Source organism: Apteryx rowi, unplaced genomic scaffold, assembly GCF_003343035.1.
Source record: "Apteryx rowi isolate R43461 unplaced genomic scaffold, aptRow1 scaffold_387, whole genome shotgun sequence".
NCBI classification, from domain to species: Eukaryota; Metazoa; Chordata; class Aves; order Apterygiformes; family Apterygidae; genus Apteryx; species Apteryx rowi.
In genome coordinates, this window is record NW_020450385.1 from 453232 (window position 1) to 471205 (window position 17974).

Sequence of the window (17974 nt, forward strand, 5' to 3'; positions counted from 1 at the left end):
AGAAAATGAAGCTTTTTGCAAGGTCTGTAAATGTTTTTGTGAATGGATTTTTTCATCTGCACTTAAGGAATAGATAGTTAAAGCAGTCAGATTCTACCTAAGAGGAAATTTGATGTTTGCTGCTACAATCACTTTCACATTCCATTTGCCCTTGGCAAACAAGCTATTTTTTAAAGTATGGATTTTCTCCAGTGTTGATCTGGAAATTGTTCTTAGCATCTATATATTTGCAGAAAATCAGAACAAAATCAGATTTGGATTTTACATAACGGGAAAAGGAATGTCTTGAGTAGCAGAAATCTCATTGGAGATTGGATGAATAAACAGATTAAATTTATTATTTACGTAACCTATACAGAGAAAACGCTAAGGGGGAAAGATACAACTGTAATGTAAATTAATGGTACAAAACCACCTTTATTTTTAAAATGTTCAGTGTAAGTAGAAATACAGAATTTCTCATTCAGTGTTTCCCAGAAAAATTTACCTTGGGGCTTTGTTTAATAATTCTGGAGACTGATTTTTGCATTCCACTTCATTAGCATGTACTTCTGCAATGTCCTTGGGAAGTCACTAAGACTCCAGGCGTGTGGGAATGACATTTAAGTCACAGTCCTAAGTAGCACATTGAATAATGTTGCAAAGGAAAAGCTGTATAAAAATCCACTGTGACCAATAAACATGTCCCTGATTCTCTTCCTGTTGAACTGGGTGAGACCTGCATATTTGATTTTGCTTATGATGGAGTTGGTTCCTTTCTCCTTAGGTTATTTATATATTGCAGATGGATGTTATTTAACTGTGTAAAAGGTGAATTCTTGAAAGAACCCTGAATCTCAATCGGTTGAATGTTAATCAATTGACAATCTCCAAATGTCATGCAACTTTCCTGTCGTGGGCCTCTCTGAATCCTTACTCCTGAGCCATTTTGATACTTTGCATTGGGCCCCTACTATAGGTGTTTGAGAAGTCGCGAACACTTGTGTATTTTCCTTTTCAGCTCTCACTCTGGATCAATGAAAAGATGCTTACAGCCCAGGATATGTCCTATGATGAGGCAAGGAACCTGCACAGCAAGTGGCTAAAGCATCAGGCATTTATGGCAGAACTTGCATCCAACAAAGAATGGCTGGAGAAGATTGAAAAGGTAATTCAAGAATGTCCGAAAAATGCCCTCTCCTCTGTTGAAGATGGTTATGAGCAGACAGGGGATATATTCCTCTCCAGAACTGGTCCTTGAATCATCTGTTCAGCTAAGGCAAAAGGAGTTGTCATTACTGTAGAATAAGTATCTATTTCATTTTGTCTCCATCTAACCCATTTTATTTCTCATTCATGTTAAATATTTTTTACTAGACATTCTCACAGAATATTTATTGGCTATTTTGCCAGTGTAGTTTTGTTTGTCTAGTCTTTCTCATCCGGTAGGAGGGCATAACCTCTTTTTTATATGCAAAAGGTAAAAGTAGCAAATGTTGTAACTTGAGCTAACAAAGTAAAAGTAGTTGCTGGGCAAATCACCGAAAGTGGGTGAATTTAGACACCCGTGCTGTCATGTTGGCTTTCATTCTTTCAGGACTATAATCAAGCTGCCTTTCCACGTGCAAACTTAATGCGTGAAGGTAAAGTACAGCCAGTTTTGCAATCAATTAACAGATTCACAGCCCCCTATGGAGTTCCTTTGAAGGCTTTAATATGCYGTGATGTGCTGTACATCTTTTTGCCCCCATTTCTTGTTTGGAACTCTGGAACACAAAGGAGGTCTCATCTTTAGCTCTGACAATGGGTTTCTGTTTACTGTAAGTTAGCTTAATTGCTCATTTCCTTTCCCACTTTGGTACTCTGTATCCCATTAGAGGCTTTTCTGTGATCTGCAAATAGTAATACCTTTTAATGGTATAATTAGGAGGCTGTTCTTAGTACTTGAAGTACTTTCTTGGTATGCTAGTACATCTGCATCCTTTGCTTCTGAAAAACTAGATTGCAACAAAGTACCAAAGTTGTGTATTAAGCCACAGCTGAAGATCACTGTATTAATGTTATCAGTGGTCACTCCTATTAAATGTGCTGGGCTGCGAGTAGTGGTAACATCTGAAAATGTTTTTCCATTGTCAGAGTGCCAGCTAGGTGCAGAGATAGAAGTGTGATTAGAAGTAAAGTAAATACTTCCAGATCTTTCTAAAAACAAAATGAGATCTTAGGTCCAAATGCTCTGCTGGTGTTTTCCTAGTTGCAGGGTTCCTGCTCCCCAACAAAGATTGTTCCTCTCTGGGAATGGCATTAACTTAAACGATCTGGTGAGCTTTGAGGGGCTGAGGGAAGGCAAAATGTATTTTCAGAAGGCCCACAGTAGTTGATACAACACACTGATATAACCCTCTTCAGTCCCACAGTTCAGTTTTGGTGCCGTAAGCTCCCTCTCCCAGCATTGCCCTGGGTGTCCATCATTCCCCCGGCAAGCTGCCCCACAGCGTGGTGTGGATCCTGCAGAAGTGGGGCAGCTGTAGCTCCCTTTCCTCTGGCACACAGGCATGGGGGCAGCCTGCTCCCTCCCGACCTTCCCGGGGCTTCCCACAAAGGGACACGTGTGTTGCCTAAGAGAAAGGAGGTGTCACTTGACCTTCCATTGCCAAGAAACCCTCTTCCTGGCAACAGAGGGACCTGGGAGTTGTTGTTCTGGAAAAAGTCATTGGATAATTGGTGATAGAAAATGAGCGGTTGATGCTGCCAGCAGATGAGGAATCCTGAGCGCTTCCTAATCAGAATAATTTAACTAACAGACTGTGAGTGCTGCTGAGGAGGTACCAGTGTGCTTGCTCTTTGCTTTGCAGGAGGGAATGCAGCTCATTGCAGAGAAACCAGAGACTGAAGCCGTAGTGAAAGAAAAGCTGACAGGGCTCCATCAAATGTGGGAAGAGCTCGAATCTACTACCCAGACCAAGGCACAGCGCCTCTTTGATGCAAACAAGGCTGAGCTTTTTACGCAGAGCTGTGCTGATTTGGATAAGTGGTTGAATGGTTTGGAGAGTCAAATTCAGTCGGACGACTACGGAAAAGATCTCACCAGTGTCAACATCCTGTTGAAGAAGCAGCAGGTAAACAGAGCACAGGCTGCAGCGAGGGCAGATGGGCAGATCTCTGCACTCAAATGGACAGAGGGGGGATCCTTTCAGTTTAGAATAAGATTTTATTTGCGCTTCTTTCTTCCTGTTGTCCATTTTTCTTCATGAAAAAGCAGCATCACCTTCAGAAACAAACCGGCCATAAATTTCTTAATGCAATCTCTCCTCTGTACTGCCTTTCTTCCCCATATTTATATCTTTATTGTGTYTCCTGCTGTAGTCCTCCAGTTACCAGTCATTCCCTCTCTGTATATGACTGCCTCCCTGTGATTCAAACTTGTCCGATGCTGGTTGGTCCCTGGTTCCCTGCCATAAAGACAGCAGGGAGTAGTAAGGACAGCAGGGAGCAATGAAACTCTGGACACGCGATCGGCTGTGCTTCAAAGTTGTTCAGGGTAACTTGTGAATGACTGATAGAAGAGATRCAACTGTGCCCTGTTAGCCAAATTCACCATTTGCACAAGCAGGCATAACTCTGAGGGATATCAGTGGGTGGCCCCAGCTGTGAAGCAGTGAATCTGTGTTTAAGTCTTGTTCCTTGCAATACGAGTGTTACAGTAATTGTTAACATGGTAAATCCTTACTGACCAGCATCTGTTCTTTCTTCTTATGAAGCTGTTGACATTCCATAGTCATATAAACTGTTTTTACTCTGTTTTTCAAGTCCTTCTGGCATATTTCTTCTTGTTTAGATGCTAGAGAATCAAATGGATGTTCGTAAGAAGGAGATAGAAGAGCTGCAAAGCCAGGCACGGGCTTTAAGTCAAGAGGGAAAGAGTACAGATGAAGTAGATGGCAAACGCCTCATTGTAGAAAAGAAATTTTTGGAGTTACTGGAACCTTTGAATGAAAGAAAGGCAAACCTGCTGGCCTCCAAAGAGATCCACCAGTTCAACCGGGATGTAGAAGATGAGATTGTGAGTACAGAAGAAATCCTATTCCCCAGACACTAGGAAAATGTCACARCTATCAAAGAACTTGGAAGAAACCTGTTCCATCATGTCTCTTAATAGCATGTTAGACTAATGCTGCTTTTCTCGTGAATCCTAGCCTCTGTTTGCTGTCCTAGCTCTATCTGGTGTTGCTTGAGGTCAGATGTGCTCTTTTTCTCTTGCTTTCAGTTGTGGGTTGGAGAGAGGATGCCTATAGCAACGTCTACTGATCATGGACACAATCTCCAGACTGTGCAGCTACTAATAAAGAAAAATCAGGTGAGCAGGTGCTGTTAGAGCTCCTTATCTGTTATTTCTTCTTAGTGCTAGCTAATTCAGGAAGGATATTTGATGAGACTCTGTTTGGAAAGAGTCCATGTGCTGTAAAGGCTGGAGGCAAAATTACGCTTTGGTGGAGATGTGCCAGAGGAAGGTGATGTGGGCTCAGAGGGCTGGTGTGTTGCAGGACACTCGTGGAGGGGGCAGCCCCAGTTTGTCCGCGTGAACTGATGGCGTGGGTTTTGCTGCCGCGCTGGAGGTGTGACCCCTGACTGTCGCTGCTTTTGTCGTCTGGTGCAGTGTCTCAATAGTCTGCTTTTCTCCCATGTAGACCCTTCAGAAGGAAATCCAGGGACATCAACCTCGTATTGATGATATTTTTGAGAGGAGTCAAAACATTATCACAGACAGTAGCCCTAATGCTGAAGCGATTCAGCAAAGACTTGCAGACTTGCAGCAGCTGTGGAACCTCCTAATTGAGGAGACAGAGAAACGTCACAAGCGCCTGGAGGAGTCTCACAGAGCACAGCAGTATTACTTTGATGCTGCAGAGGCTGAGGCCTGGATGAGTGAACAGGAGCTCTACATGATGTCAGAAGAGAAAGCCAAGGTGAGCAGCTCCACAGTGACACTAGTCTGGTTTTAATTGCTCAACTGGAGGGGGAAAGGTGACATAATTTATTATGTCACTAATGTAATGGTAGCATAAACAAATTTAATTCTCTTGTGAAATCTCAAGTGATCATCTCTTGTATCTGTTATGACATCTCTAATAGTGTGGAGGATAGGCCTTGCTGTACCGTGCCAGAGAAGCAGCCTCAGACAGTGGATAGCATCTCTGTGCCTTTCTTTTCTGTAAGGTCAGATTTACCAGTACAGTCCAGTTAGGTCAAAATTTCTAGCAGTTTTGAATCACTAAGAACAGCACGATGCACCTGTCTGTGACTCAGGCTTGATGTTTCAGTCAGTTGATGCCACTGGTCATCAGCTACAGGCCTGCCTTTACTCCCAGTGAAGTGAAATTTGAACAAATCATACAAAAGACTAGTTTAACTCCTATTTTTCCAATACGGTATTGCAAGGAGATGTTAGTGTGCTGTATCTTATTTGTTATTTACATAAATGTAGTACGTGATAAAATAAAACTCAGCTTTGTATCAACATAACACATTTCACAGGTGTTCAGTCTTCAATTAACAGGGATTTGTGTTTTCTTTTTTTATATCTAAGAAATGCAAATGTAAAGGAGTATTAATATTCAACTTTTGAACAGTTCATCCTGAAGAATGTTTTAATGAGAAGGCTTATTGGCAATTTCAAGGAACACTGAGAATCGGGGATCGTTTTTATTGATCATAACAATATACTGAAAGTTCAGAACTTCTCCAGACACTTTTGTGCAGAATCCTTTGGCATGGGCTCCTTAGGATTTCTTGTCTTTGGCCCAGGTTGTAGTTGAAAAGCCTGACAAGTGACGTGCCTAAAACTGTTCCATTTTTCTGAGCCCTGCGCAATCACCAGTGTTGTGTAAACACACAAAGAGCTTCATAGAAGAGGAAACCCAACAGGCTCAGTGCACGCTGATGTCATTTTGTTCTGCATCCCAGAGGGGTTTTTGCATTCACCCTTTCACTTGTCGTTTTGCTTTCTGTGGATACCATTTACCATAAACTCAACTATTTATATACCATTGTCAGAACAACTTGTCTTCAAGTTGTACTTGAGAGCACTTCTTTATAAATCTTTCTAGCTACTGATCTTTCTTCACACACTAAGATGAACTTGCTATGCTGAGTCTTTCCCTGGACTGGGGGAACTGGGCTGTCATTTGCTGTCACTGTTACAGGATGAACAGAGTGCAGTATCCATGTTGAAGAAACACCAGATTTTGGAACAGGCTGTGGAAGACTATGCTGAAACTGTGCACCAGCTTTCAAAGACCAGCAGAACTTTGGTGGCAGATAATCACCCAGAAAGGTATTAACTCTTGTTTTTAATGGGATTGTGAATTCTTTCAGTCGTTCAGTCACTTCACTGGCTTGTTCTGACACACAAAGACTGCAGCGACCGGTAAGAAGCTCAGAAGAGTGTACAGGGGAAGCCGAGTTCAGCCTCATTCAGTTCGACATGCATGTTGGACCATCCTGCTTAGGCCAGGGACAGGAATGTAAGAGAATCAGGATGCTGAGTGCAATTTTCTGTCCTGAACAAGGTCAGTGTGTGCAGCTGCTGCATTCTGGATACTGCCGGGCACCTTCATTGACTGTCTGGTGTGCACTTTATATAGGCTAGCGGTATCAGGTCTGCCGGCTCCCTTGAACCTTACAGGGGTATAGCAGTCCTGAGAGACAAGAATCCATATGCAGTCAACTTCATATCAGCCAACTTCATATCCAAACCATAGATTTAGTCATTTACTCTTCTGTCTTAAAGCAGTGGTCCCCAAGATCTGGCCCTTTTCTTTGAAGTTCCAGTAGAATCAGAGACTTTAATCTGAAATTTTAAATGTAGGCACACTAACATCTTGTTACTGGTTGATTTATCTGAATTTTCATAAGTGGCTTTCCCAGTGAGAGTACTCAAGAAGCTTAAGAGCTGTTTTGCTATGAGAGCTGCAGCTAAGCAAACTGAATTCTCTGATGCCTTTGACTGCAAGGGTGATTTGACTACAAGGCTGATTTGTTTAACTGCTGTGCCCTGGTTGAAGATAGCAATATCTTAGGAAAGTTACTCTCTTCCTCTGTTAGAAGCTTGAGTGTTACTTAACTCAAAAGCACTCTCTTGTGGTCATTGTAATTTCTGGTGAGAATGGTTTTCCTGGCTCAGCTGGCTGAGTACTGGACTAAAATAATCTTTACATGGCAGAGGGAAGACAATGAGACAGGGCTATATGGCTCAGAGGAAAAATAAGCAAAAGATATGGCAAGTAGAAACATTAATCACTTCTGGAAATGCTGAGCTTTAGGGTGTAAGAAACCCATCAGTGCTTCTGAACTTCGAAGCATAATTTAAATGAAAATGAACACTACTTGCCTCAGCACCTTGGATCCTGCCTCTCTTCATGGGAGAGACTCTGGTGTGATCTGTGGTCAAACAAATGGAGAGGTCGGTTTCCAGCTTCACTTTCTCAAGCTATGAGCTATATGTACATGGCAGAAGAGACTTCCAGCTAGTGCAGTCAGCTGTGCCAGCATAGGATTGGTCCAGGGTGTTTGAGCCAGATTCCTGCATATGGCAGATACACATGCATTCTATGGATTAAATATCCTAAGAGTGATTTTTGTACCTTATATTTTTTTCCTCTTTACTTCTATTATTTGTAAAAGACAGTGAGGGCTCAAAGCTCTTTGTTTTTCCAGCGAGCGTATCAGCATGCGCCAGTCCAAGGTGGATAAGCTGTATGCAGGCCTGAAGGATCTAGCTGAAGAGAGAAGGGGCAAGCTGGATGAGAGACACAGGCTGTTCCAGCTTAACCGTGAGGTGGACGACCTGGAGCAATGGATTGCTGAGAGAGAGGTGGTGGCAGGATCTCATGAACTGGGGCAGGATTATGAACACGTAACGGTAAGTTCCTTGGACATGGCTGCAGGTTGACATACCTTTTCTGGGTGCTGCGCACAACAGATGGTTAATATAAATGCACGGCTGGTTTGCATAGTTTGCTCGGATCACTTTGTAACTATATCATTGCATGAGTCTGTTTCTGTGTGTTTCAGATGCTACAGGAACGATTCCGAGAATTTGCTCGAGACACTGGAAACATTGGCCAGGAGCGTGTCGATACTGTTAACCACATGGCAGACGAACTCATCAACTCTGGACATTCTGACGCTGCGACGATTGCAGAGTGGAAGGACGGTCTCAACGAGGCCTGGGCTGATCTCCTGGAGCTCATTGACACGAGAACACAGATTCTAGCGGCCTCTTATGAACTGCACAAATTTTACCATGATGCCAAGGAAATCTTAGGACGCATTCAAGACAAACATAAGAAACTGCCCGAGGAGCTTGGTAGAGACCAAAACACAGTGGAAACACTACAGAGAATGCACACAACATTTGAGCATGATATCCAGGCCCTCGGCACCCAGGTGTGTAGCAAACCAGCAAGCAGTGCTGTCTGTGGATGCAGGGATCTGTTGCAGAGTGCTTCTGCTGCGCTTGGCCCCCCTGTGGCTGGGAGGCAGAGTGCTACCGGAGGCTTTTCCAAGTGTATTTCTGCAGGAATAACTTCACATGGACCATTTTCTTACCTGTTTTTCTGCTTCTCTGTCATTGCGTAGGTTCATTAGTTTCCCTAATAGAGATTTCTAGAAGTACGCAGCCTTCTGAATGCATAATTGTCTGTTGAACATTATTTCATCTCCTGCCCTTGGTTGGAGAAGAAATTACAAAGACAGAGGACTTCTGTATGGATTTGCAGTAAAGCAGAAAGCTGTGATGTCTCCCGACAGTCTTAGCCTGTGCCCCGCAGTGTTCCTGCTCTGTGGTTAGGAATAGCAAATGGATGGAGAGGCACAAGGGTAATGCAGTCTGGTCCTCAGAGGACCTTTTTCTAACTGCCTCAAGCAGTAGTACTAGCAGTACACTGTGTGGCTAAGACAGTTGGAAAATAACTTACATGCAAAGAAAAAGGTTCATTTGACTTAATATAGTGTCTCTTTAGGCAGTGTCTGAAAGACACTGAACAGATATTAAATCTGTCGAGAATTTTTAAAATAAAACAGAGGTAGCAGGGAACATGGTTTTCAGATTTTTCTGTTTGTGACATAGCTCTTGGGCAATGTTCATACTAAGTGTGCTGGAAGTCACCTTAGATTTGACTGCTCCCTATGCCACGCGTTCTCCTCTGTGAACATGAGACACAGCTAACCTGTCCCATGGAAGAACAGCTATTCCAAATGATACTTGGGGGCAGGGGCAAAAATTCAGGGATTCTTAGGCTTGTAAAAAAGTTCTCCTGCTAGGCATTTTTTTCTTCTGCTTTCTGAGAGGCAAAGGAAGGCTGTGGACCCTCGTAGAGTCCTTCTGACTTCGTTATGAATTTGGGCTTTCCAACTTAAATATCACTTTTTATGATGCTGCCTAGCAGCAGTCTGAAGAGATTTAAAGTGCATAGTCCAGGCTAAGATTTTTAAAAGCAGCCAAATTTGCTCTAATTCTGATTCTTCTGAAGCCAAGGTATGTTAAATAGAAGACATAGAAGATAGCTATTCAGCTGTCAGCACACATGCAACACACAGGGGATTCTAAACCAAAAGACAATATTCAGCTGCCAAAATGAGAACTTCAGAAAGGAACAAGTTGCTCAAGGAATATGGGTGTTATGACTGCTCGCGTTTATTCCAGTAGGTCAGAAAAGATAGTCTTATGGCTGAGTTGCCTGCTGAGTCTTGATTTTGTTGCAATTTACATAGTTGTTTACACTAGAGTAAAGGAGTTTTAACAACCATTTGATGTGGAAGTGTTTTATTTCCAGAAGCTATAGATTATATGCAGAAAATGGGAGATGTTCCCAAAACACCAATCCCAATCTCTCAAAAAGGTTTAGTAATTATAATCAAGACCTAAATGAAAGAATATATAATCATAGCATAGAATTGTGGCCAAAGCAGCTAGGATAGGTTTGGGGTGAAACAGAGAAGTACCAGGATGGAGCAGATGGGAATGGCATGATTTCTGTACTTGTAGCTTTAACATTGTGTTTAATTTGGTATTCAAGCTTTTTCTTGTTTGTTTGTTTGTTTTCGAAAATGAGATAGTGCCAATAGAGCCAATAGAATGATTCCTGGCTGGAAAAATATGTGAAACGCTCAAGATATAGCATTTGATTTTCCAAGAGAGTGTTTAAAATGAGAAGAGGTTTATAATAATAGAATGAGCTTGAATTTCCAAATTCTCTACCGTTTGAAGTCATTATCTATATTTTTGAAAAATCATCTCTATGTCAGCCAGAGGAGTGGTTTTGATGCAGGAGCTCCTCGGTGGCATCCTGACGCTCGTGTGAGAGGAAGTAAGTTTGATGGTCAAAATGGTCCCCTTTTTCCCTGAAATCTAACAGTCACTTTGTATTGGCACCCAGTTCTACACAGGGTTTCTTTTGAGGCCTGTTGACCCAACAGCCTTCTCCAAGAAATGTTCTTGTAGAGATATACTGACTTAATAGCAGAACAAACATTTTTAGTGTCCACAGACCAAATATATTTGCAATGACTTTAGAAAACCATTCAGATGATGAATTAGCAGCTAAAGTGTCCTCATACTTGTGGCTCAGAAGTACCCAAATGCTAATGCATCTCTCTTTTATAAAAACCCACCAGGTGAGACAGCTGCAGGAAGATGCTGCACGCCTTCAGGCAGCCTATGCTGGAGACAAAGCTGATGACATCCAGAAGAGGGAAAATGAGGTCCTAGAAGCGTGGAAAGCGCTATTGGATGCCTGTGAGGGCCGCAGGGTTAGACTGGTGGATACGGGAGACAAATTCCGTTTCTTCAGCATGGTTCGCGATCTCATGCTTTGGATGGAAGATGTTATCCGACAGATAGAAGCCCAAGAGAAGCCAAGGTAATGTGAAGTCTCGCTTCTAAATCAGAAGATAGGCTGCAGATCAGTTGAGGGATATCTATAAATTCAGTATTACTGAGCCACAAATCCCGAGAGAGGCTGACAAAACGCAATGGTGCTGTAGCAGCTTGCTTGTGTATATTGTTGCCTAGCAGAGGCTGAGTTCTACTGAATAACTGCATTGTAAGATTTCCGTCAAAGAGATTGAGTCCCATGCATTTCCTTATTTGACCTTTGCTTTGGACCAGAATGGTGCCATTCTTGAAGAAAGGCTTCTAACAGTCTTGCTTCCTGGCCTACAAAGACAGTCTATGCATTAAATTCTGTATCATACAGCTCTGGGTTAGACTGAAAATGTAACAGCTATTACGTCTGGAATACATGTTTCTGAACCATGGTTCTACCATTTTAGGGATGTTTCATCTGTTGAACTACTAATGAACAATCACCAGGGTATCAAAGCAGAAATCGACGCCAGAAACGACAGCTTTACTACCTGCATTGAGCTCGGCAAATCTCTTCTGGCAAGGAAACACTATGCATCAGAGGAGGTACTATGCTTACTGACTGTATAACAACTGCAGTGCAGCTGGGCTATAGATTTTTTTTCAGCAAGGGAAGGCTTGCATTGAGTAATCTACTGACTAATAAGCTGCTCATTTAGAATGACATGCATTACTTTAGGGACTGTTGCACTTATTTGCTGTTGTGAAATTGGTGTATAATTTAACTATGTGAATTCATATTGGGGAGAGTAGAACTTGGCACTGAAATTTAAAGTATCTTTTTCAGTCCACAAAACATGAAAGAAGCAGTTGCATTCAGTTCTGCAGAGAGAAAGCTCTGGGATAGATGTGTTTGAAAAGGTGACGACTTTGAGCAAAGGGGGAGATGATCATGAGGCAGCCTGAATTTTGTAGAGGGCAACTGGAGTGCTATGGAGAGGCCTGCTTGGGGCAGGAGCAGCAGTTTTGTGTTTCAGGGAGTAAACACAGAGCATATGAAGAGAAAATGTATCCTACTGCTTAAGGCCTTGATTTATTTTCTGATCTGTCTAGGCCAAAGGATAGAGTCTCAGCCCTTTTAGCTTCTTGCCTTCCTTTGGTGGAGGGAGAATAGGCAAATGCCGTTAAGATACTGCCTTAAGATACTCAGAATAAACTGGGACTTCTGCTGGCATATCAGTGTTGTTAGCACAGGTAGCTGCAGGCTTTTAGTAATGATCATGGGCAGAGAATTGTGAATTATCTGCTAGAAAAATGGTGGAAATTATAATACATAGTTGCACCATTTAGATTTGTTTGGCAAAATTAAATCCTGTCCAGCATCCTCTTTTTATCAAATAATCTTGGTGTTGTAGTTCTTAACGAATACTTTATGCTTATGCAAATGTGATATTTTAAAGCAAATGTCATTTATTTGTACTTTGCAGAGAAAGCACCTGTATTCATATTTAAGTTACTTCCTGACAATCTTGCACAATGTGTCCTGTCAGTAAATGCCAGTGCCTTTTGCTCGTGGTAACAGCTTGTATGGTGTGGTGGGGTGATGTACTGCCTGATGCTTACGTAACAGTCCTGCATTCTCCTCTTAAATCCAGATCAAGGAAAAGCTACTGCAGTTGACAGAGAAAAGAAAAGAAATGATTGACAAATGGGAAGACAGATGGGAGTGGCTGAGACTGAGTAAGGATGACTTTGGATTTCTCTTGGCAGGGGCACATCTGACTATCTCTTCACTGTACCTTCATGACCACTGAAAAAGCTCACAGCTGTTTACTTTTTTATTAGCATTGCTTGAAAATGTGTTTGCACTGTAGTGACTGTAAGTAAAATTCATGTCTACTAATTGTAAAATAATGGACTAGTAATGTAAAAAAACTGCACCAAAGGTCTTATTCTGTATGATCAAAATTCAAATGAGTTTCTGTTGATTTCGTTGAGGCTAGAATTGGAGCTGGAGCTGGGTGAAGCAGATTTGTAGTAATTTGCAGGTGTCGCATTCCAGCTGTGTTCCTACAGAGGATGCAGTAACAAAAAATACAGAGAAGTACAGCCCTGTTATCTGTTAGCATGTACCATTCCTGTGCTATCTGAGAGGCTAGAAGGTTGATAATGCAGTTAACTGTCAAAAAATGTGCTTTTAAACACTGCAGCCTTCTTTAGGTCTTACACGAGTAGGGAAAACCCAATTCTAATATTCTAACAAGGTGTTAGATGCAGCCAGGGTCGTGTTCAACAGCATCCTGTGTAACTCTAGTTACGGGCTGAAGCTTTTGCAGCAGTCAGTTATGGATGTTTAATTGGATTCCGGAGCTTACAACAACTTTCAACAGTGCGGTGGTAGAGAATCCCACATTATTTCTTCTGAACTCCATAGATATCTTTTCACTTCTTGGAATTGAATTGCTAGCATTTCAGCTGTCAATTTGTGCACTTTTGGGGTCTCAGAAGATCCATAGGCCTGACAACCCTAGAGCATGTGCACATGGCATCCCTTTTAATGTTTTCATAGCCTTAATGAATCACACCTGTGCAAGAGCAGAGCAGTAATCAGATCAGCCATGCAGGCATGTCACTGTGGACAGTGTCTTTGCTTTGAAGCTGTTGTTGCACCTCTCAAAACTTACACTTTACACAGGTGTTGTGTGCTACGTTTCTCGTCCTGCTAATAACAATTAGATTTGCCTGCCMTGTCCGTTAGGGAGAAAGGAGCAACATCCATACCACATGGGAGCTTGGTCACTAAACCTACAGCCACTGCCTTGACCCAAGAGATTTCTTCTGCATGCTCTTGGTGATTGATGCAGTGGTGATATCCCATGAAAGATACCAGAACATGAGGGAGGATTTTTTTTCTCCTTGAGATATCCAGGATACAGGAAGATAGTTGTACCCATTCAGAGTGCTCTGGTGCTCCTTTCACTGCCTTTCAAACCTCATTTCAGCAAAGGTCTTGAAGATATGAAAGACCTTGTTATCAGGTAGACCCAATCAAGGAGAAATTACCCTAGCCCTGGGGAATTTGGGACTAACCCTTTCCAGTCCAAACTGTGATCACTCTTAGCATTTCTCTGTAGCCAGGAGAAAGTCTGCATCATATCCTATCCCACCCTTAAGGGCATGAAACTCCTCAGTGACAGAGAAGTGAATGTAATGTATACTGCAGTGTAGTTATTTTATGAGGTCTAGACTGCTGTGTATACTTTCTTTCTGAGCCTTAGCAGGCTTTAACAACAGTAGCATGGGAGACTTCCTAAGTTCAGGTGTTTGTACCACATTCTTCATCAAAATTGCCTGATTCCATTCACAAAAGCTGTGGGAACATTTTTCAACTGTGAAGAAAGAAGAGAGAAAACCTGGGATTGTAGCACTGTGGACAAGTGTCAAATACAAAAACGTTATGTGCTTAGAGAATTGCAACCCAAAATCTAGCTGTTCTGTAGACCAGGCTAGTCTGAGGAAGAAAACCAGCAGATAACAGACTTTCTACTCTGAAGTTACTACGGTATAGCAAATTAGAGCAAAAAGCAAGCATTTAAATTGGAAAATGAACTAGTCTGTATAAGAAATGAAAGTGGTCCTTAACTATTATTATTGCTCAAGGCAAAGCTAAACAGGACAAATTTTTGCCTTTTAAACCATTAATTTTGGTGGGCGTGGTTATGCAAATATCTAGCCAAATAAATTTACATTTTTTCCTCAGCTGTTTTTAAGCAAATTCAGAAGATGCCTGATGACTTCTTGCTGCCCTTTTTCATATTAATGACACTGATATCTGTACATTCTTTGCTCAGTTTTGGAGGTGCATCAGTTTTCAAGAGATGCTAGTGTGGCTGAGGCCTGGCTTCTGGGACAGGAACCCTACCTATCCAGTCGTGAGATAGGTCAAAGTGTTGATGAAGTGGAAAAGTTAATTAAGCGGCATGAAGCATTTGAAAAATCTGCAGCTACTTGGGATGAGAGATTTGCAGCACTGGAAAGACTGACCACGGTGAGTGCTATGGGCAAAAAAACCCTTTTCTGGCCATTCACCTTGATTTTGTGGCCAACTGGCCATTAATAATAACTGCCAGCACCACCAGTCTAATCTCCGTTTGTTGATCCTGCAGAGGGTCGATCTGGGCTGATCACCCAGGGCCTAAAGTTTCACATTCCCAACAATACTGAAACCTTCTCAAGCTCATTTGAGCTCACAAACCAGCAGGCAGAGCTCAAGTAATAAATAAGCTTAGTAGTCAACAAGAGCTGTCTCAGTTCAAGAGGTGATGACCCAGAAGCGAATTGAAGAACTGAAGTAGCCCTCTCTGCTCCAGCCTCTGACATACAAGTTGTACTGCAAAGAGGGAAGGGGGATTCTGTGTAAAGACCCTGATTCAAACACTTGGAAAGATTTTCAGTTAAAGATGGACAGTGTGAAGAGAAGCTGGCAGGGAGGGGAGCTTAATAAAAATGTTTCATGTGTTTTGACTGCTCCATTTCAAGGCAACAATTGGAATTGTCCCCTAGAAATACATGATAAGCCAAAAACCCATTTTGAGCACAGCTGCAATGTCAGTAATTAATGCTTTGGAGGCATATTACCATCTTTGGAGAATAATTTTATTTTAGACACTTAAATTGAAATGGCTTGCTTTTTCACACATACTGACTGTCACAGCTGCAGATGAAGTCAACTGGAGCTTCTCAGCATCTTTGAAAATCAGGCTAGTTTTATTTAGATGGTTAATTTTAGCTGTTCAGATGTGAAACGTTTTATTTCTATGCATGTTAAGCAAGCAGGCAAGAAGACGTCACTTTTCAATCTTTTAATAGCTTAGGATGCTTTTGTTTTGCTTTAATTGAATGAATTAGAATAGAAACGTGGACAATGAACTGCTATCCAAGACACTCCGTTAGATGTTATAGGGTCTGATACTGTATACCTTTACTGACAAATTCAGTGTAACACTTTGCACGATTAATACTTTTAAAGGCTCATGCCTTCAAATTTTATTGTGATAAACTTTAATTTCAGTAATGTTTCAGAAAACCATACTGAATTATTTTCAGTGTCTAGAAAAGTTGCTCTAAAAAAGTGATGAGTTGCAGTTCTTTAATATGCACAAAAATGTTTCATTTCCCAGTTGGAACTACTGGAAGTACGTCGACAACAAGAGGAGGAGGAGCGGAAGAGACAGCCACCTACTCCAGAGCCAAGCCCAAAGGTTGCCGAGGATGCAGACTCCCAGCAGCAATGGTAAGCCCAGCGTATGGGAAGTTGAAGTGCAATACTTCACGCAGTGTGGGTCTTCAGACAGAGTCATCAGGATGAAGGGAGAGTCTGGGGATTGCATGTTTTTGTGATGTGAACCTTTTTTGAAGACTTTGTGGATGTCGTGTTCCAACGGTAGTTGATGGGACAGGACCTTTCTCAGATGTCTGAATTCACTGCTAAGTTTAATGCTTCAACTTTTCGTTATGGTGCAGTGTTACTACTGCTGAGACATGCCTGGCTCTAAAGTAAGAATGCTCTTTTTACACCCAGTTGTGTTATGAATTAAAATTTCTGAAAAATCCTGGATTCTCCTTTAATGAGCATCTGTTATAGATGTATTTTAAGACACATCCATGGTACATTAACATTTATAAAATTACTTATGTGATAGGAGTAGAGTTGTTTGTGAGGCAGTGGTTGTAAAAGGCCTGTCTTGATCTCACTTAACATTGGATTTATTCAGTTAGGCTTTTCTTCATTGCAATAGGCTTCCACCATTGCAAACGGCAATCTGGTAAAGGCAATGCTTTTACAGCATTGTCAACAGAAGACTCATGGTCTTTTAAGAACTTGAATTTCTGAGGTGTGCAAAATTCAGTAGGAAAATATCATTTTGGGGTGAAAGAGACAGGGGTACCTTTCAAGAATTTAATATAATTTCTTTACTTTTTCATCTCTCCCAACAGGGATGGGACAAAAGGAGAACAGGTTTCCCAAAACGGTTTGCCATCAGACCAGGAATCTCCACGGGTTAGTTACCGCTCCCAAACCTACCAAAACTACAAAAACTTTATTAGCAGACGGACAGCCAATGACCGATCACGGTCTGGACTGTGACATACAGAATCATTTGCAGCAAAAGACATCTTTGTTCAGTATGGTTTACTGGTACTGGCTTAAACTTTTGCTTTCAGATTTCCCTGCTGCTTTTCTCTTCCTTCCCATCAGTTGACTTTTATTTAATTAGTACCCCCTTGGAGATATATTTGCTTCACGTTAATCCTTGTTTATTTGAATCTCCCCACTGACACGCAGTTGCTTTAAGGTGACACATTTATTTCATGTTATTTACTGTGAGTTTTTCATGTCGCTAATAGTATTAAGATTTTCCAGCTAAACCGTCCTTTATATGAGTAATTGAGATTTAATGAGATTACATCATAATGAAGAAGAGAACTAGAATCTGACAGGTATGACGCATCGAGTTATACTAACAGGTTTCAGCACGGCAACATTATTAAATCAGCTGCATTAGCAAGCGAGTTATTTACAAGGCCAAAGATAATACATGCAAGTGAGCTTGGCTGTGGGGGAGGGGAGAGTTATAACTATGAAAAAATAAAAGCCTTAAGGTTAGTTGTATAACATTCCATGCAGAATGGACTCACTGACTGCGGATGAAAATAAACATGAAATAAAACATTAAAAATTTGCAACTAGATTTATCTTGATATTTAGGCATTACAAAGAGTTGTGGTCTTGCTGCATAGCTATTTTGGGGGTCCCATTTTCCCTTGGTCCTGTCCAATTTACACTATAGTAATTCCATTAACTGACATTGGAGATAGAGTGGGATAAATGAGAGTAGGGTGCGGACCCTTATGGAGAAGTTGTGATGCTTTTCTTTTAAAAAAAAACCCAAAACATCGATCTAAAATCCCAGCTCTTTATTTATATAGATATAGGCTGAATCATCTGTGCCTTATTCATTCCTTCTTGATAGGGGATGTCCCAGTGGAGTCTGTGTGCATGCCAATAATCTTAAATGTGCAGCCATAAAAATACCAGTAAATATGTACATATATATTTAAAACAACACA

General features: G+C 41.5%; 1 protein-coding gene across 2 annotated transcripts in view; it reads left to right on the forward strand.

The window, feature by feature from the left end:
- The window catches only part of SPTBN1 (spectrin beta, non-erythrocytic 1), a 103437-nt gene that overhangs the window by 75985 nt on the left and 9478 nt on the right, over nucleotides 1-17974 (forward strand). For both annotated transcript variants that reach the window (XM_026074386.1, XM_026074387.1), the window contains exons 18-31: nucleotides 1001-1147; nucleotides 2832-3095; nucleotides 3815-4039; nucleotides 4244-4333; nucleotides 4665-4943; nucleotides 6180-6310; nucleotides 7693-7897; nucleotides 8050-8424; nucleotides 10654-10898; nucleotides 11311-11449; nucleotides 12499-12583; nucleotides 14695-14891; nucleotides 16024-16136; nucleotides 16841-16904. In XM_026074386.1, coding sequence (XP_025930171.1) covers nucleotides 1001-1147; nucleotides 2832-3095; nucleotides 3815-4039; nucleotides 4244-4333; nucleotides 4665-4943; nucleotides 6180-6310; nucleotides 7693-7897; nucleotides 8050-8424; nucleotides 10654-10898; nucleotides 11311-11449; nucleotides 12499-12583; nucleotides 14695-14891; nucleotides 16024-16136; nucleotides 16841-16904 — 2559 coding nt within the window. The remainder of the gene's footprint in view (nucleotides 1-1000; nucleotides 1148-2831; nucleotides 3096-3814; nucleotides 4040-4243; nucleotides 4334-4664; nucleotides 4944-6179; nucleotides 6311-7692; nucleotides 7898-8049; nucleotides 8425-10653; nucleotides 10899-11310; nucleotides 11450-12498; nucleotides 12584-14694; nucleotides 14892-16023; nucleotides 16137-16840; nucleotides 16905-17974) is intronic.